The 18,282-nt window shown below is 50.1% G+C and overlaps 2 protein-coding genes across 3 annotated transcripts; both read left to right on the forward strand.

Moving 5' to 3' along the window:
* Nucleotides 1-1,813: 1,813 nt before the first annotated feature.
* Nucleotides 1,814-7,190, forward strand: LOC117849659 (uncharacterized). 2 transcript variants are annotated; one of them, XM_034731285.2, is made up of 16 exons: nucleotides 1,814-2,162; nucleotides 2,570-2,691; nucleotides 2,790-2,878; nucleotides 2,972-3,007; nucleotides 3,230-3,323; nucleotides 3,601-3,673; nucleotides 3,761-3,858; nucleotides 4,210-4,268; nucleotides 4,345-4,841; nucleotides 4,963-5,035; nucleotides 5,120-5,215; nucleotides 5,333-5,898; nucleotides 5,997-6,135; nucleotides 6,215-6,283; nucleotides 6,377-6,604; nucleotides 6,750-7,190. In XM_034731285.2, the coding sequence occupies exons 1-16, from the start codon at nucleotides 1,951-1,953 to the stop codon at nucleotides 6,861-6,863; spliced, it is 2,565 nt and encodes an 854-aa protein (XP_034587176.1). In that variant the 5' UTR covers nucleotides 1,814-1,950; the 3' UTR covers nucleotides 6,864-7,190. The 2 variants fall into 2 exon arrangements, with proteins under 2 accessions (XP_034587176.1, XP_034587177.1); XM_034731286.2 differs by having other exon boundaries at nucleotides 3,631-3,673.
* Nucleotides 7,191-13,334: 6,144 nt separating this feature from the next.
* LOC117847716 (uncharacterized) lies at nucleotides 13,335-14,818 on the forward strand. Its single transcript, XM_034728986.2, has 2 exons — nucleotides 13,335-14,237; nucleotides 14,340-14,818. Exons 1-2 carry the CDS (start codon nucleotides 13,421-13,423, stop codon nucleotides 14,411-14,413), a joined length of 891 nt encoding a protein of 296 aa, XP_034584877.1. The 5' UTR covers nucleotides 13,335-13,420; the 3' UTR covers nucleotides 14,414-14,818.
* The last annotated feature ends 3,464 nt before the right edge of the window (nucleotides 14,819-18,282 follow it).

Raw genomic sequence — 18,282 nt, forward strand, 5'->3', positions numbered from 1 at the left:
AATGTACATACAATCAGTACGGTAGCTCTCCTGATTCGTTGTAAAGAAATTCTACCTCTGCAACACTTTTCATGAACTACCTATTCCTTTCTCATGGACCACGTAAATTTATATAATGTTATAAAAGGATATTGCATAATGTTGTAATCGGGAGAGTAGTTAAGGTACCAATCAGACACATGACGGTGATGTCTCATTGTTTGATAGGTACAAAACGCAACAAAATTTCAAAAGCCAATAATGAGAGATGTGTACTGACTGACTCATTGTCGACGCATATATCCAACGGGGACGACGTTAAGTCTTGTTGGAAATGAATCGGAGACGCGACGTACTGCTTTTGTTAGAATAGAATATGTACAGAGAATATAACAATCAGTACGCGGCTGGCAATGCTTTCGGACGGACACTATATAAGGGCGCCATTTTTTTAAAAAAAAAACGCGCTTGACCTAACATGGCCACCAATCAGGTTGCCCCATTGGGCCACTATAGCTCGATCTGGTCCAGTCACTGCTCACACAATACCTGTTCTGATTCGTACGGATCGCTGCTAAAAAAAACATTGCTAAGGGAACTGCTGTGAAATTACTATGAAATGCAGGGTCACTGTCCTTTTCCCTTTGGAATGCTCGCTGTCGCTGGCAGCCCAGCTCGTGGCGGCCAGGCCACCTTTATCCGAGGCAGAACCACATGCATGAATCTTCCTCTGCTTTTGATTTGCTTTTGCTCGATTATAGGAGATCGAAACCGATGTGTGCCGAAGGCAACATGTACATGGACAGGCCAGGCGGTGGTGTTGGAGTGGCCGATCGGTTGGAGTGGGAGCTAGCAGCGACCGAGCCAGTACAAAAAACCTGCCAAGTGCGACGCGGGCACGTCAGCCCCCACGAACACGGCGCCGACCAAGACCCGGCCGTGCCCTTCACGGCCTCGGGGACGGCGCGCGATGCTCCTCTGCAAATCTCACAATGTGTAGCTGGGTACCACTTCACCTACCAAGAAAAGAAGGGACAAATAATAGTAAGCATGCCATGTGTGATCGATATGGGATAGATGGAGAGAAATGCATGGCAATGTGAACACAATATATATATACCTAAGAACAACACTGCTACGAAATGTACAAAAGTAGAAATGTTGCGCACAATGGAAAATGGGGGTAACTCTTTCCTTTCCGTTTTCTTGTTTTGAAAAAAAAATAGTGTTGATGTCCGTGCTAGCCACACCGAGTAATTTTCACGCCTGCTACGCGCCAAGGTAGTTTGAGCGAAGCATCTCATTCGCTAAAATCGTAAACGTAACAATTGGTTGGACATTGTAAAGCTAATAGTTGGAGGTAACGGTTCGGGGTGCACGAGAAGAATATTGAACCCATTACCAAATTAGAGCGGACAAAGATGTACTCCAACCGTTATTGGTCACATACGTACCGTGGGCACTAATGAGAAAACGACCTCTCCAATTCAAATTCATATCTCCACTAACTCGCACACATGGGATTGTTTGGATCTCCGATTTCATCCTCTAATTGTAAAACGATATATTATTTTCTCCTATGTTTCCGAATAGTTTTAAATCAAAATACGTTGCTTCTAACTCTCTTAATTTGTAAGTATCGGAAATACAGAGGACACCTTTTTTTCAAGTAAAAGGGGTACACTACAAATATCCAGCGTTGGGCTGAAACAGCGCCAACTCAGCAAGCTCAAAAAAGTTGCTTTCCATGAGACGATGTTCGCCGCCAAGCAATGCCACCCCCTCCCTCCGCCGCCCCGCCCCCCCTATATAAACCCACCCACCCCCTTCTGGCCTCTGCCATTGCTCATTTCATTCCTCCCACACCCACTTCCACTTGGCATTCCGCACCCATCATCTTGGCCTCTTTCTAGTTCGACGGCAGCGCGCGTCTGGCGATCAGGCTAGGATTTCGCGGCGATCGAGCTCGGCATGGAGCAGAGGAACCTGCTGGTGTCGGCCCTGGGCGTGGGCGTGGGCGTGGGGCTGGGGCTCGCGTCCGCGAGGTGGGCGGCGCCGGCGCACGGCGAGGGGAGCGGCGCCGGCGCTGCGGAGGTGGAGGCGGAGCTGCGGCGGTTGGTCCTGGACGGCCGCGAGAGCCAGGTCACCTTCGACGAGTTCCATAATTTCCACTACTACCTCAGGTAAAGAGGTTTGGTTTGGTTTGGTTGGTGGGATTCGAGGAAGATCCGATTGGCTGATGCCTAGTGCGATCCGACTTGGAAAGCTGGCATGACATGAGAGCGATCGATATGAGTTGTCTTCTGAATTTGATGGTTTCCTTCGCGCTTCACTGGAGTGTAGTGGTGCCTCTGCTCTAGTAAATCGTTAGCGTACGCTTCGCGATATTTTTCTCGTCCCCAAACGACGGCACGATCAGGAGCCGTGTTGTAGAGAAAGCGGAAGGGGTTGCTTGATTCGATCACACGATTTCTTTTGCAGCACTAAAACTTTTACTCTGTTAATTTGGGGACGAGATTTTCAGCTCTGTTCAGCTCTACGATGTCACTGGCACGGACAGCGACTGAACTGCTAGTGTGATTTTCTGCAGCGATCAGACCAAGGAAGTGCTCATCAGCGCGGCTTTCGTCCACCTGAGGAAAGCGGAATTGTCAAAGCACATCCGGAACCTCTCCGCTGCAAGCCGTGCCATACTGCTCTCTGGCCCTACAGGTTCGTCGCCTCCGGCGCTATAATCCATTAGCTTCGAGAGCTGCTGCTCGGCTTCCCTGTTTTACTGATGGTGATCTTGTTGACTGCTTCCTGTGCAGAGCCTTACCTGCAGTCGCTCGCTAAAGCTCTGTCCCAGCACTTCAAGGCGCGGTTGCTAATTCTGGATGCTAACGACTTCTCCCTTCGGGTCAGTGGGACCTGTTACTATAGTAATTTTGACTTGTATAGTTGCCAATTGCCCTGCTGTTTCTCAACTCTCTAGTGCTGAATGCTTCTGCAGATCCAAAGCAAATACGGGGGCTCCAATAAAGTCATGGTGAGTCACAGTTCCAGAGATTTTTTATAAAATAATGCCCGCTCATCTCCTTTTTTCGAACGATACAGTTCCTGAATCCTGATCATGAGAACTAATCTTCCTTCAGAAAAGCACTTGCTACATCTCTTTGTTTTTGTTTAAGAAAAGAGATCCAGCGACTCCAGCACAGTCAGTTATTTGAGTCAACCGGTAACTATGGGTTTGTTGCTTTTGCTTCTGCAGGTCCGTAATCAGTCAGTACCGGAGACCACATTCGGGAAGATGTCTGGTCTCATTGGATCTTTTATGACATATCCTAAGAAGGATGAGCCTAGAGGTACCTAAGCATTGCTGATTCCCTTTGTTTGATTTTTTAAGCAGATATTTAAACGCTAGTATGCAACTGTAGATTTTTTTTGAAAGGATTAAAAAAAAAATTTTGAAAGGAGTATGCAACTGTAGATTGGAGCTGCAAGTATAGCGCAGCTGGACCTCATCACCCCTTTTGGCTTGCCATCTTTTCCAATATTTCAAAAGAATGAGTTTATTCTCTTTTTTAATAGCAATTAATGAATTTATTCTTATCAAGCAGTAATGTTACCCAAATTTTGTAGATTCTGATTTGTTCTGGTTCTGTCGTGCAGAATCGTTGCATCGGCAGACAAGCAACACGGATTTAAGAGCAAGGTAATATACTTGTTGTGTTGTGTATGAGACCAGAAATGATAGTAATAGCTTTTGTCATGTTACTCATCCATCCTTTGTTTTCTTCAGAGGCTCTGATGGTTCTACCAGTACACCTTCACTTAGGAAAAATGCCTCTGTATCATCTGACATGAGCGATCTTGCCTCACAATGTTCAGGACATTCAGGTGATTTTTTTTGGTCATTTATCTCCTTTTTTCTGTTTAGTTATCTTGATGTCATATATGTGCAGAGTTAAATTTAGACAGCTCCTAGATCACACTTACTAGTCTCCACCAGTTTCAGACTGCCCGGCATCCGCGTTTTCTGGTAAAATATGTACATGTGTCAATATTAGTTCTGACATATAAATGCCATGTGTTTTATGTTCTCCGTGGGGTTTATTGGACGAGATTGCATTTACTGTTAGACATGCTGGCAAATTTTGGCATATATGCAATTGTATTAGAATAGAACCAGAGAACCTTATGATACAGAAGTATCTTACAGTTCTTCACTTTTTTCAATGCAAATTTCAGTGAGGCGAACCAGTAGCTGGTGTTTTGATGAGAAAGTTCTGATACAGTCACTCTACAAGGTGAATATACTTCTTCACCGTAACTTGATTCGCTTTGTTTAGTTGTGATATACTTATCTGGCTGCCACTGTTGTAGGTCCTGATTTCTGTATCTGAAAACGATCCGATTATTCTTTACATAAGGGATGTCGATCATTTCCTCTGGAAATCGCAAAGGACTTACACAATGTTCCAGAAAATGATGGCAAAATTATCTGGTCAAGTGTTGATACTTGGTTCTCGGCTACTCAATTTTGATGCTGATAATAGGGATGTTGACGAGAGAGTTAGTACCCTGTTTCCTTACCATGTTGATATAAAACCTCCGGAGGAGGAGACCCATCTAGATTGTTGGAAAAACCAAATGGAGGAAGACACAAAGAAATTTCAAATGCAAGATAATAGAAACCACATCATAGAGGTACTCTCAGCGAATGATCTGGACTGTGATGATTTGAGCTCAATCTGCGAAGCAGATACTATGGTTCTCAGCAATTACATAGAGGAAATCATTGTCTCAGCAGTCTCTTACCACTTGATTAACAACAAGGATCCTGAATACAAAAATGGAAAGCTCATCCTATCTTCTAAAAGGTTTGGCCAGTAATCCTGATTTTTCTTCTTCTTTACAAATACCAGTGATTTTGAACTCCTACTTGTTATTTCATTTTATAATACTTTTCTTTGGATTCCATAACATAAAATTTCTTTACAGTTTGTCCCATGGGTTAAGCATTTTCCAAGGTGGCCATGGTGGGAAAGACACCCTGAAATTGGAAGAAACAAAGGTGTGCAAATGTCTAGTTGAACTACCAAAATAAATAGTGCATCATTGTACTAGTTATGCTGACTTCGATCATATTGTGACACAGGATGGTGTGAAAGGAGCTCTTGGATCCAAGAAAACTGAGGCAGACAAATCAACCCCAGTTCCAGTTGGCGATGGTCCATTGCCACCACCAAAACCAGTAAGTTTGCCTTTTGTTATACCCTTCTACTACTAGTTGTTCATTCTGTGATTTTTCTCTCTGAGCACTAAAAACATTTAAGTTTTTTACCTTGATGCACTTTCCTGTTTTGAGCAGGAAATTCCAGATAATGAATTTGAAAAGCGCATCAGACCAGAGGTCATACCAGCGAGTGAAATAGGAGTGACATTTGATGACATTGGAGCCCTGGCTGATATCAAAGAGTCTCTTCAGGAGCTGGTTATGCTTCCTCTTCGACGACCCGATCTTTTCAAAGGAGGGCTTCTGAAGCCGTGCAGAGGGATTTTGCTGTTTGGGCCACCTGGAACAGGGAAGACAATGCTTGCTAAGGCTATAGCAAATGACGCTGGTGCCAGCTTCATCAATGTATCGATGTCCACGATCACATCGAAATGGTTTGGGGAGGATGAGAAAAATGTCCGGGCATTGTTCAGTTTGGCTGCGAAGGTAGCTCCCACTATTATTTTTGTTGATGAGGTCGACAGTATGTTGGGGCAGCGTGCTCGGTCGGGTGAACATGAGGCGATGCGGAAGATCAAGAACGAGTTCATGAGTCACTGGGATGGTCTGTTGTCAAAGTCAGGTGAAAGAGTTCTTGTTCTTGCGGCGACAAATAGACCGTTTGACCTTGATGAAGCCATCATCAGGAGATTTGAGCGCAGGTCTGTTCAACTACTACCTTTCCCGAGGGTTTGTTGATTCAATCTAAGTTTAGCGCTTGAGATGATGAATGTTTGCTCTTCTTTGTTATACTGAACAGAATCATGGTTGGGCTTCCTACTCAAGAGAGCAGAGAGCTGATCTTGAGGACACTGTTGTCAAAAGAGAAAGTTGACGAAAATATTGATTTCAAAGAACTTGCAACCATGACCGAAGGTTACAGTGGCAGTGATCTTAAGGTTTGTGCGCTGCTTCCAAACAAAGTTCATATCGTAGCAGATAACTGAAAGCTTCATTTTTCTTTTTCCTTTGTCACAGAATCTTTGTGTCACCGCTGCTTACCGCCCGGTAAGGGAGCTCCTGAAGAAAGAACGAGAAAAGGAACTGGTAAGTTTGACTGTCTGGTTTCTTGCTTCAGTACTGAAGATGGGGCGAGTTGCTGCTGATCAGGTAACCTTGTCCAATGAATTGATGACTCAGGAACGAAGGGAGAAGGAGGCAAAAGAGAAGGCAGCAGCGACGTCGGAGAATCCCGAAGCTCCAGAGAGTAAGAAAGAGAATTCAGAAAGTAAGGAGAATTCAGAAAGCAAGAAAAAGAATTCAGATGGCAAGGTGGATAGCTCAGGGGCGAAAGCTGAAGGTGAGAAGGAAGCGACCATTGACCTTAGGCCACTGACAATGGAAGACTTGAAGGAAGCAAAGAACCAAGTGAGTTGCCGGCGCCGCCATAATTTGCTTGCTATACCAATAGAATGGACTTATCACTTTATCACTGAACCGCCATGAGTTGCTTGCTATACCAATCAATATAATGGACTTATCAGTTACCACTGAACCGTGTCCCATGATGCAGGTTGCAGCGAGCTTCGCTGCCGAAGGTGCTGTGATGAACGAGCTGAAGCAATGGAACGACCTCTATGGCGAAGGGGGCTCCAGGAAGAAACAGCAGTTGACATACTTCTTATAGGTTACAAGCATTTTGGTGGGATCGTGGAGGAACAGATTCCAGCGTTTGGTGGATCATTGAGGAACAGAGCATGGCTTTTAGATGTAGCTTCGAATCTGTGAGATGGATGGTCAATTGTAGGACTACCATGAACAATGGTCAATTGTAGGACTATCATGAACAATTCTTTTACAATCATTTGTACATCCGCATCGCTAGAATTGTAATTTCCTTGGTTTATTTGTTTCTGTATATTTGGATTGAAAAGCTCTTCTATTCAAGGGTGATTTTAGCTTCTCATGTAGGCAGCTGTAATACATAGCATTATCCATGTCTGATTGGTAGTTATTCTCATCGTGTTGCTCGTTCAGTTCTCATACATCTGTAATTCATAGTTCCATATGTTGGATCGGTTGTTATTCTTAGGGCACGTACAACCCATAACCGGTTGCCGTCTTTTTTATGCCACGGCAGCAAGCTCGTCCGACGTGTGCATCATTAAATGAAGAGAGATAATATGGTCGTGTTCGTCGACAGCTTCGACTCGTGCTCCCAAGTCACAGCGACGCCCGTCCTCCCGTGGGACCGAGTTCCAGTGCAGTCGTTGTAGGGACTGCAAGTTAAGGGTGCGTTTGGTTCCAAGGATGAAGTGGGATGGGATGGGACGATCCCACTTCATCCCGCGTTTGGTTTGGAGACGGGACGAGGACATCCCAACCAAGGAAGATACCACGAAGATCCGGGACGTCCCCGTCCGGCAAAAATGAGCGGATGGGGGCATCCCACTTCGCCCCCGTCACGCGTCGTCTGTCCGTCGTCCGCCGGTTCTGCGAGGGGTGGCGCGGTGGAGTCGGCGCGCCGGAGCCCGAGGGGAGGGCGGGCGGCCATGGCCGACGGCGCGTCCAGATAGGGTGGGGGCACCTCCTGCTGCGGGATCGAGCTTCAAGGGCGGGCGCCCACGGCCGGCGGCGCGTCCAGCTGGGGGGAGCTCCGGCGGCGGCGCGTCTAGCTGGGGGTGGAGGGAGCTCCGGCGGCGGCGCGTCCCGAGCTCGGCGGGGCAAGCTCCGATGACGGCTCGGGGCTGGAGGGGCGAGCGCCCCAAGCGGCGCGGCCGGTGCTCACGAGGCCAGCGCGGCTGGGTCCCGAGCTCTGCGCGGTCGGGGCACAAGGCCGGCGGGAGCAAGTCCTCGGGCGGCGCGGCCGGGGTCCGAGGCAGGCGGCGCGGCCGGAGCTCCCCTGGCTGGCCGCTGTCAGACGGAGGAAGAAGATATACTCGTGATAATGACAGGTGGGGCCCACTAACGGTAGCTAACGGAAGCTGAAAACGGTGGTCGTCCCATCTACTTGAGTACCTCCAACCAAACAAAAAAATGGGACGAACTCATTCTTGCCAACCAAACGAGTCGGGACGATCCCATCCTAAAAAACTAGGACAGAACCGACCCATCCCATCTCGTCTCCAAACCAAACGCACCCTAAGCGCAGCTGAGAGAGGAAGTACTGTTGATCAGTACTGTTTGGACTGTTCATGATTTCACTGTTTCGTTGCTGTAGCATTTCATCTGGCCCGTTCGCTCTCAGATCGGACGGCCAAAATCACGTGCGGTCGCTATCTTACAGTCGCAGTAGCGACTGCACGCGATCTCCGTCCCCTCCCGTTGTATGCGTGGATGCGAGCTGCCGCCAGCCCGCGCAGATGCCGTGCTCCGGGCGTCGTCCCTACCTCCTCTGCGCCAGATGAATCCGTCCATGCGCTCCTCCGCGCGTTTATCCCGACGGGGGCTGTACCCGCCGCGCCTACAGTTGAGCTCGCTCTTGGGGGCGTTCGGCTGGCCGCCGGGCTGGGCCTGCTGTGCCACGACGGTGAACAGCTGATGCGCGCATCCCTTATGCAAAGCTCAAACGGCGACCTCGATGTGGTTTGTGCGAGCCCGCCGCTTCAGAGGAGATAGAATCAGAGAGAGAGAGTACAGATGAGAGACGAGAGACGAAGGCCTCACCTCACGGGAGGTAGAGAGGAGATAAGGGGCAATGTGGTCTTTTCTTATATTTCTATTTTTTCACTGGTTTTCAACATTTTTTAATTTATATTTGCTGAAGAAAGAAGCGCACAGAAGCAACAAAATCGCATAGATCAAATTCGTATTTAATCACCATCTACTTTATGAACTAGCTCAACAAAATCGCATAGATCAAATTCATATTTAATCACCCTCACGGACAGCTAAATAAACGACCCATGGTACAAATTATCGTATGATATGGAAAATCAAATAGACAGCAGCTGTTGTACGTGCCTCGTCAGGATCTTGCACAGCAATGTGTGGATACTGTCAAATTATCTAAGGGGGTGTTTGGACCTAAATTACATAGATGGAGACTAATTCACGAGACGAATCTATTAAGCCTAATTAATCCATCATTAGCACATGTTTACTGTAGCACCATATTATCAAATCATAAACTAATTAGGCTTAATAGATTCGTCTCGCAAATTAGTCTCCATCTGTGCAATTGGTTTGTTATTAATCTATATTTAATACTCCTAATTAGTATCTAAACATTCAATGTGACAGAAATTTTAGGAGAAACTTAAGAAACAAACACCCCCTAACACAGTTCGGATTGACGTCATTTCAAAAACTAGAATCAGGTATAAATCCATGGGGAAAATAGAAACACATCGAATGCAAATGCGAAGGTCAAAAGAAGCTTTAAATCATTTTTCTTTAACAAATGTCGCAAATGGTACTGCCATCTCACAAACAGAAATAGGTTGTGCAAGATTTTTGGGACCAAGTTGCTAATCCTATCCGAGGGCAAACTTGGACGATACAGCACGGGCATAGAGCTGTCCATCCATAGGTCCCTCGTTTCTTCAATCATTGAATTTAAATCTCAATCTGTAGCCGTGGGTACAGATGTAATGGAACCAAAGCCGATCACACATCCACGAATCCACGGAACATAACGTTTCTCTGCGAAGATTATGATTGTTAGGGAGGCCTCAACGCTGGAGGTACAACACGCCTCTCTGCTGGGATCTTCGCCATGACTATTGATTCTTTTACAGAGGATGTAGTAGATGAGCCCCGATCTCGCAAACAGTGTGTGAAGTCTGGAGAGATGCTGGGACTCTTCTGCAGATCGTGTCCGAGGGCTAAAACTGGATGATACCGCACAAAGGAAAGCAGTGCATCCCCAGGTCCCTCGTTCAAAAACCATAGTAGAGCGCTTGAGAAGGAGAAAACAGAGCAACGCGCATCGACGAAGAGATAGGCAAGCAAGAACGGATGCTCAGCGAATACGAACCAAAGGTAAAAGTCATCATATCGCCAAGGAGGCGATGGATCAAGCGTGTATATATCTCTTCATTGCACCCTACCATGGAAAGAACAAAGAAAAACACTAGAGCAGAGAAAGATCGTGAGCAAAAGGAAAAGAAGATCGCCTATGGCGAGGAACTGAAGACGAAGGGGGCGGGCGGCGGCGGCGGCGGCGGAGGCGAATGGGTTCTAGGGTTTTGGAGTTGGGTGGTATAAATAGAGGAGGAGTTGGAGCGGAACAACGGGACCTGGAACGGCCACTGCCCGGCCATTGGACCCCGTGGGCCAGAAGTGTTAAACTCTTTGGGCTGGTGCCGGTGGACTGGCTTGTGGGCGCGAACTAGAATGTGTTTGAGCCCAACTAACTGAGAACTCTGATCTGGGCCCGAGAAGGGCAAACAGCTCGGCCCCGTGCATGTCAATGTCCCCCGAGCGAGGTCAGTCCATGTCGGAAGCAGCCCAAACCGGCAAGGCGGCAAGCTTGACGCAACTCTGGTACGTCGTACGTCACAGGAATCCTTGAACCTTCGATGCCAGTGAGTGTCGAACTGCAAATGGCAGAGGCCGTCCCTTCCGGGTCCTCTCCGGCTACAGGCAGGTCTCGAACCATCACGACGTTCCCTTCCCGAAGCAAAAACAACGGCACGCGCGCGCTCCGCGCAGCTACCGCTACGGCTAGGCTGCTGCGAGACGAGACCACGCACGCAATGATCGCCTCCTCTCCCCTCAGCTGATGCGTGACTGGACGGAGGTCGGAGCCGGAAGAGTTCGAGGAGACAACGGCCGTGACCGCGATTAGACGGCTCACAAAAAGAAGCTGCTCGCTCGCTACCGCCGCGGCGCCGATCGACGCTTCGTTCCATCCCACCCCCCTACTCCGTAGGTCAGCGAGCGAGACTGGCTCTGGCTGGCCGCCGGAACTACAGGGTGTTTGGGAGACAAGGGCTAAACTTTAGCCCTGTCACATCGGATATTCGGATGCTAATTAGGATGACTAAATATGAGCTAATTATAAAACGAATAGCACAACCGCTAGGCTAAATCGCGAGACAAATCTATTAAGCTTAATTAATCCATCATTAGCGAATGGTTACTGTAGCACCACATTGACAAATCATGGACTAATTAGGCTTAATAGATTCGTCTCGCGATTTAACCTAGGGGTTGTGCAATTAGTTTTGTAATTAACCAATGTTTAATACTTCTAATTATTGTCAAACATCCGATGTGACAGGAACTAAATTTTAGTCATGTATGCCAAACACCCCTACATCATCAGGCCGGGAAAACCGAGGCCGTAAAAGCTCGTCGGCGTTTCAGGCACCGGTCACCTCGCCCTGGGGTTTCACCCCACACGGCCACACTAGCCCGAGGCCCGGTTCGGCGGCTTTGTCCCGCGCGCGCAGCCTTCCTTCGTCTTGCGTGAACGTCGGAGGCACTTTATTTGGTCGATTGGTGTGTGCACATTCCATATTGCAAATCATTAACGACATGACGAGCATAAACGTTGTTTGAAACAGAACTGGAGCCTATCGCTGTTTCCACGAGCTTTACGGCCTTCATTCCTGCCTAACTCCACTGGAAACCATTTTGTTTGTTTGTTCGATCGATCGATCACACTTGGCTTCCTCCTGCCTTTACAGGAACACGATCATTAGCAAGAAGTTTCCGCCCTTGATTAGTGAGGTTGCAGGGTCTAATCTTTCAGTTACGTTTGCACCAATTACGGTGCATGTACTAACAAACTCTCGCACACAAAAGCAATCCGCCCGTGCGATTACACATGATCCTTCTTTTTTGTTTGAGAAAAATGGTTCTAATTATTGTTCAGCGGGGCCGATCCCACGGATACTGTTGCTGGCGAATAAAGCGGGTGCTGTACCGTGGCTTGGGATGCTGTCTCTATTTCGCACTCGCAGTTGGGGCGAGGTCGTTGTCCCACGGCCTCGACTCAACTGAAACTGAAGTGATGGCAGCTGGGGACACTTCGGCATCATTCCTGCCCCCAGCTCTTTTGCATTCCTCTAGGGCCGAAAATAAAGTTCTTTTTACATGTCTGAAAATACATCAGTGCCATACTGATGGAACACCGAACGCTTTCCAGCCTTCCAGGGTTTCTGAAGAAGCAGTAGAACGGACTGTATCAGCCTTCATTTGACGACATGCATGAACGGCAAGTTTTTCTCTAAAAAACAATCTACCAAGTCACACAAAGCTTCTCATTGTCAGCTCGTCGTGCGACATCCATTCACTGTGTTTTATTTCCTCTTCATCGTTCTCTGAAAAGATCCATCCCGAAAATGTGTTGATTGTCCGTGCGGTCGTCCTGACTAGTGACAGTGCTCCGTCTGAAAAAGAAAACGAGGCGCAGCAACGGAGAAGAACGGCAGTCAAGTGTCTGTACGGTCGCACTGATCAAGTGTCGGAATCAAATGGACAAATAAAACGTCGTCGAGGACGGCAGTGAAAATATGCGTACCGTGAGATTGATCATGTCCCTGAAACTCACGAGCCCAGGGACCGTCAGCCGTGCCGTGGCCCCTGGGCTGGGCGGGCGATTTCACTACTTCTTGCCGTATTGAGTGCCAACCGATGTGACGTGACCATGTCCGAGAGAGTTGTGTTTTGCACGTACAGTAGGTTGTTCACGGACTGACCACGGGGGTTTACTGACAGCAAGCAAGCCACAGGCCACGAACAGGCGTCTTGAAGCAGCACGGAGCCAGGATTCCGAAGATCCGACGGCCATCGCCCCATCCCAAGCCCAACCCCGTGACTGCACCGCGAAATCACGCTCCCAGCCTCTCATCCCCTCCGCTGCCGCGGGTGCCTTCCGGGTGCCGGCCGGCGGCCGCCGCCCGCGCCACTCTCACCACGGAACGTCCCACCAATTCCCCGGCCGGCCCAACACTTCCCCACCCCGCCACCGCCAGCCCCCGCTCCCGACGCCTCGGATCACAGGCAGCTCCTCCGTCCCGTGCCGAGTGCCGTGCCACGGCCCTACTACCGCCGCGCGCCACAAAACGCGCAGAAAATATACGGAGCACTCCTCTGTGTGTGTGTTCGGTGCGGCCCCGCTCCGTCCGTCCCGTCTCGTTTCGCGCTCCCCTGCTTTCGAACCAGTTTAAAAGCCGCCCGCCCGCCCGCCCGCCCGCCCACCCGGCAGCCAACAGCCCCCCACGTCTCCGTCACGGCGCTCCCAGTCAAGTCCCGCTGTCCCAGCCTATCTCGTCGCCGGTCGCCGCGACCCCAATGCAGCTGCGGGTCCTCCGCCTCCTGGCGGCGCGGCGCGCCGTGCTGACGACCATCACGACCCCGGCGCCGGCGTCCTCCGAGGTCCCGGACAGCGACGTCGAGGAGGAGGAGGACGAGGGCCCCTTCTTCGACCTCGACTTCTCCGCCTCCTCCGTCCGGGCCTCCTCCAGCTCCGCCGGCAGCGCGTCCTCGGGCTCCGAGTCCGACGATGCATTCACCGAGCTCGACTTCATCATCTCCCTGCACCGGAGCCGCTCCGCCTCCCCGTCCTACGACGCCCTCTTCTTCGGCGGCCTCGCGCCCCCTCCACCCCCGCCCCCGCCGATGCCGCGACTCAAGTTCTGCGCGTCCGAGCCCAGCGCCAAGGCCACCGGCATGCAGGCGCAGTACGGCAGCAAGCGCGCCGGCGGCGGCGGCCTGCGGACGCTGAGCTTTGGGGCCAGGAAGGCCGCGTTCTACGGCGGACGACCCAGCTTCGCGCGGAGCTCCAGCAGCGCGCGCTCTCTGAGGCTGTTCATGGAGTCGCCGGCGGACGACGAGGACGAGGAGGTCACGGAGGAGCCTAGACGGACACCTTCCCGAGACGTCATCAGGAGGTACCTGACCAAGATCTCGCGGCGGCTGCGGGGCGTGCGGCTACGCGCCGGCGCCGCCGCCGAGGCCAGGGGGCTCCGTCGCCTCCGCAAGAGCCGGTCGGCGTCGGCCGCCGTGACGCTTGCGTCGCCCGCGCCGTCTCGACGCGACGACTCGCTCGTTGAGAAGCAGGACGGCATCGCCAGCGCCATCGCCCACTGCAAGGAGTCGCTCCACCGAGGTCCGTTACACGTCTGAACTGAACTAATGCGCGGTGTTACAAGCAGTTACGGTGCATCAATCCAGCTTACAGATTCAGCAACATTTTTGATCTGCTCTTCAGCGTCCCTCTCGGAGTGCGACTCGCCGCTGCTGCGGTCACGGAGTGATCCTGGTAAATGTGAAGCCGCCGCATAGCCAGCGCGTCAAACTCTGATCGAAGGTCACCATTTCCGTTCAGAGCTCCTGACGAAACTGGAATGGAGGTAGAGCATGCAAAAGCTTCACCCGGAAATTCAGCGAAGAAGAGACAAAGCACAAGTGAATTATTAACGCATCAGGAGCATGCGGCGGCCATGCTGGCTTGAAGAGATCTTTGATTTCTGCTTGTTTTATGGGTGTGTGTGTTTCACGTCCTTTGATTGGAAGCGTGGGAAAAGAGCTCTTTTTAGGCTTTCTTTATCCCCTCATGTAGAAGCGTGGACTGTAGTAGCCGCGTCTTTTGCAGTTCTGCGTGTGCTCGTTTTCTAAAGTTTTGATTGTACAAGTGACTTGTAACATCGACTTGTAACTACGTACATTTTGGACTCTGAGCTTTGACCACTCATGGCTTTCTCCAGTGTCCATTCATGCATTCAAAACTGTTTTAACTGTGCATCCCCTTTCTTGTTTAATTCCATGTGCATGCATTCTGCAAATCAAGCCTCACCTTGGCATCATGGCAGCTAAGGCTATCTCAGAGGTTAACTGGGCCACTTCTTAACTGGAGTTCGCGGTACAGCGTAAGGAGGCTCATCTTCATCTCATGCAGGGGGCGTTACTAAACTTTTAGCTCCCGTCACATCAAATGTTTAAATACTAATTAGGAGTATTAAGCATAGATTATTTACAAAATCCATTGCACGGATGGAGGCTAAACGGCGAGACGAATCTATTAAGCCTAATTAATCCATAATTTGACAATGTGCTGCTACAGTAACCATTTGCTAACGATGGATTAATTAGCCTTAATAGATTTGTCTCGCTGTTTAGCCTCCACATGTGCAATTAGTTTTATAATTCACTCATATTTAGTCCTCTTAATTAGTCTTCGAATATTCGAGGCGACACGGACTAAACTTTAGCTTGAGGAACCAAACAGCCCCGAATTTTTCTGCAAAACTCAAGCCATAGAAACACATATAGATGTTCGGAAAAGATAGAAAGAAAGAAAGAACACATATGGATAGTGGGGGAGGAAAACGAAACCGGAAAAGCTGAGGAAAAGCTCGGCGGGGGCCGCTCATGGCGTCGCGCCATGATGGCGGCGAGCGGAAAAGCGCCGCGCGCGTACGTACGGTGCGGGTGGGCGAGGGAGAAGACAAGGATCTGTGCGTGATTCTGATGGGCCTCGGGAACCGCGCCGGCCCATTTCTTTCCTCTTGTTTATCATCATCATCATCATCGATTCATCGTCTCTCTCTCCTCTCTCTCACCGGAGAGAGAGGGAGGGAGGGAGGCCGGCAGCCTTTGCTTTTTCACTGCTCCGTGACTTCCTCCTCTTCCGGCGCCGGGGGGCTGACGGGCCTCTTCCCCGTCGCTGTTCCGTGGTCCCTTTCGTTTACCTCCCTCTCTCTTTTGCAGGGTGCGTGCAGCGCCCAAAGCTTTGACGATGCACAGTGCCGGGAAAGAGCTGCGCGAAAGCTTTTGTTCCGGTCAGAGGCTCAGAGCCTTTGGCCTCGCTTCGCTTTGTAGCTTTGCCCGTCTTTACTACGTTCACCTCCTAAATTCTGCCGGAAAGAGTCGGCGTAAGCATGCAAAGCTAGCGAAAGGCAATACGACGTGCTCCGCCTCGCCGTCACCACCGGCGCTGTCAGAAATTTTCCACCGGCCTCGATGCGGTGCGATTACAGCGCAGTGATTGTGAGGCCCCGTGCTGCAACGCCATGGATTGGATCTAGTCGTGGTGGCCGCTGGTCACTCACTCATGGTCAGTCAGGTAATTCGAGAACGATCATTGCGTTAGCCTCTGCCTTGGGTATGGAGTGGAGTGGTATGCGCTTCCGTTGGTGCTGTTCCTTCCTTCCCTTTTACCGATGACAAAACTGCATTCCCCTGCAGAAGCTCGCGAGTGCAATGATGCAGGGCGCTGCGGGCGTTCTTCAGTCTCCTGCTCCTACTCCTCTCCTTCCCTAGAAAGCAGAGCACTAGTTCGGCCATCAGGTTGGCCCCGGCAGATTAACACCAGCATTTGACTGTAAATAAAAGTAAAAGAACAGTTAACATCTGTCATTGCAGCGGCATAGAAAATACTAGCACCTGAAAACTCTTAATATCCTGTGCTCAGCTACCGCGGCGGCAACGCGACCGAAACTCCAAGCGTCTCGAGGCAGATGCCTCGCTGTTGAATCCAGGCAGAGTGGAATTGCACCATTGATTCTTGACAGCCGCCGGAGGACACGGTGGTTGCTGCGGGCAGAAGGCAAAACTTGTTGGCGAAACCGCATGCAGTCTCCTTGGGTACGCATCGGCATGTTTAGATCCCTTCGGTTTTGAGGCTCCAGAGGTGCATGCACGGGCAATTGGGCATCAGAGGGCGTTTCCAGGTCCCGTGCACGTCGATGGCCAGGCCGGGACACAGGGCGAGCACGAGGTGATCAGAGGATCCAATCTCTCTGGAGCCGAGAGATTGTTCGTCTGAACTCTCAGGGAGTCGTTCCTGTTCCAGTACATGAATCTCGCCTCCGACGGTACATGCATCGGATGCCTCCTTCGAAAGTCAGCAACCATGCGTCACCACATGCGAGAGCAAAGTCAGCAAGATGAAGCATTTCCGATCCATTTTCTTGCCTTTGCGGCTTTGCCCAAGGGAGGAGGGAAAAAACAGATTTTTTTTTACGCCAGCTTTTGCTTTTCCAAAGCGAACTGTTATTTTTGCATGAGGCTTATCCTTTATCCGTGGAGAAAGGCATCCACGCATTGCATTGCATTGCATGCTTGCTATACTTGCTTTGCTTCCCTTTTGCATCTGGGAGTGTGCTACAGTGCTGCAGAGTGCAGAGGACAGTGGCGCTCGCTTTGTGTACGTGCTGGACGTGGTCAGGGTCAACTGCGCCCGGCTTGCACGGCTGCAGTCGTCCCATAGAGGGTGTTTTGTATCGGTCTCGGCTGACGGCTGTCTCACTCCGACGACCTCCATCATCTCCTTGCTTCGTGTACGCAAGTGCAGGTGAATACTGTAGCAAGTGGTCTGGAACTCTGGATGGTACTCTGGTGCATGCATCATGTTTGGAGCAAGAGCAACTGCTCATTGGGATTATTTCACCCAATTATTTGGGCATCCTGCGGATACTCTTGGGATCTTGTCTGCTGCGAAGGAAGTCAGGAACTACGGGTTCTGTACCCGTGAAAGGGGAGTTCATGCAGGTGCCGCGTGCTTATGAAGGTTACGGAAGTTCTTTGATACTTCGAAGCTGACAGATCAAGGTGGCCAACGGACCATGAAAAATCTCCACTCACATTTTTTTAGTCTTCCTTTTCTTTTTGTGAAATAGTCTTCTTTAGTCTTTTAGACTTGTGTTGGTTGGTGCACGTTACTCATTGCAATTTTTTTTCTTGTGGTGGCTGAGTGCATCCGCTGTGCTTAGATTAAAACTAATATTTTGTCTTGAAACAAGATTTGCTCGTTAAAAAAGAGGAGTGCACGTAATGTGGCTGGCTGGGCCTGAGCTCCAGATCGGGACGGAGGCGGACTTTGGAGGGCTTTTGAGGCTGGGCCGGAGTTCCCGTTCGTGGATCCTGAGCCGATAGTCATCGTTTTAGTCATTTCAACCCGTGCGCCGGTGAGCCGCCGAAGAAGCCTAACCGAAAACATACATATGGTAAGAATTTGAAGACCGTTGAACCATGTGGATCCTGGGCCGAGTCATGCAGCGAGAAATGATTTCAGCCTGAATTTAGCTCCAATGAAAGGGAACAGCAGCCAGCTAGCCGTGCATGCATTATACTCCAGAAATGATTTCATCGTTGTTACCACCCCGCAGCAGTAGTTAGAGTGACAAGCTAGCTAACTGCAAGGCTGCGGAAAG

Source organism: Setaria viridis, chromosome 3, assembly GCF_005286985.2.
Source record: "Setaria viridis chromosome 3, Setaria_viridis_v4.0, whole genome shotgun sequence".
Taxonomy (NCBI): Eukaryota; Viridiplantae; Streptophyta; class Magnoliopsida; order Poales; family Poaceae; genus Setaria; species Setaria viridis.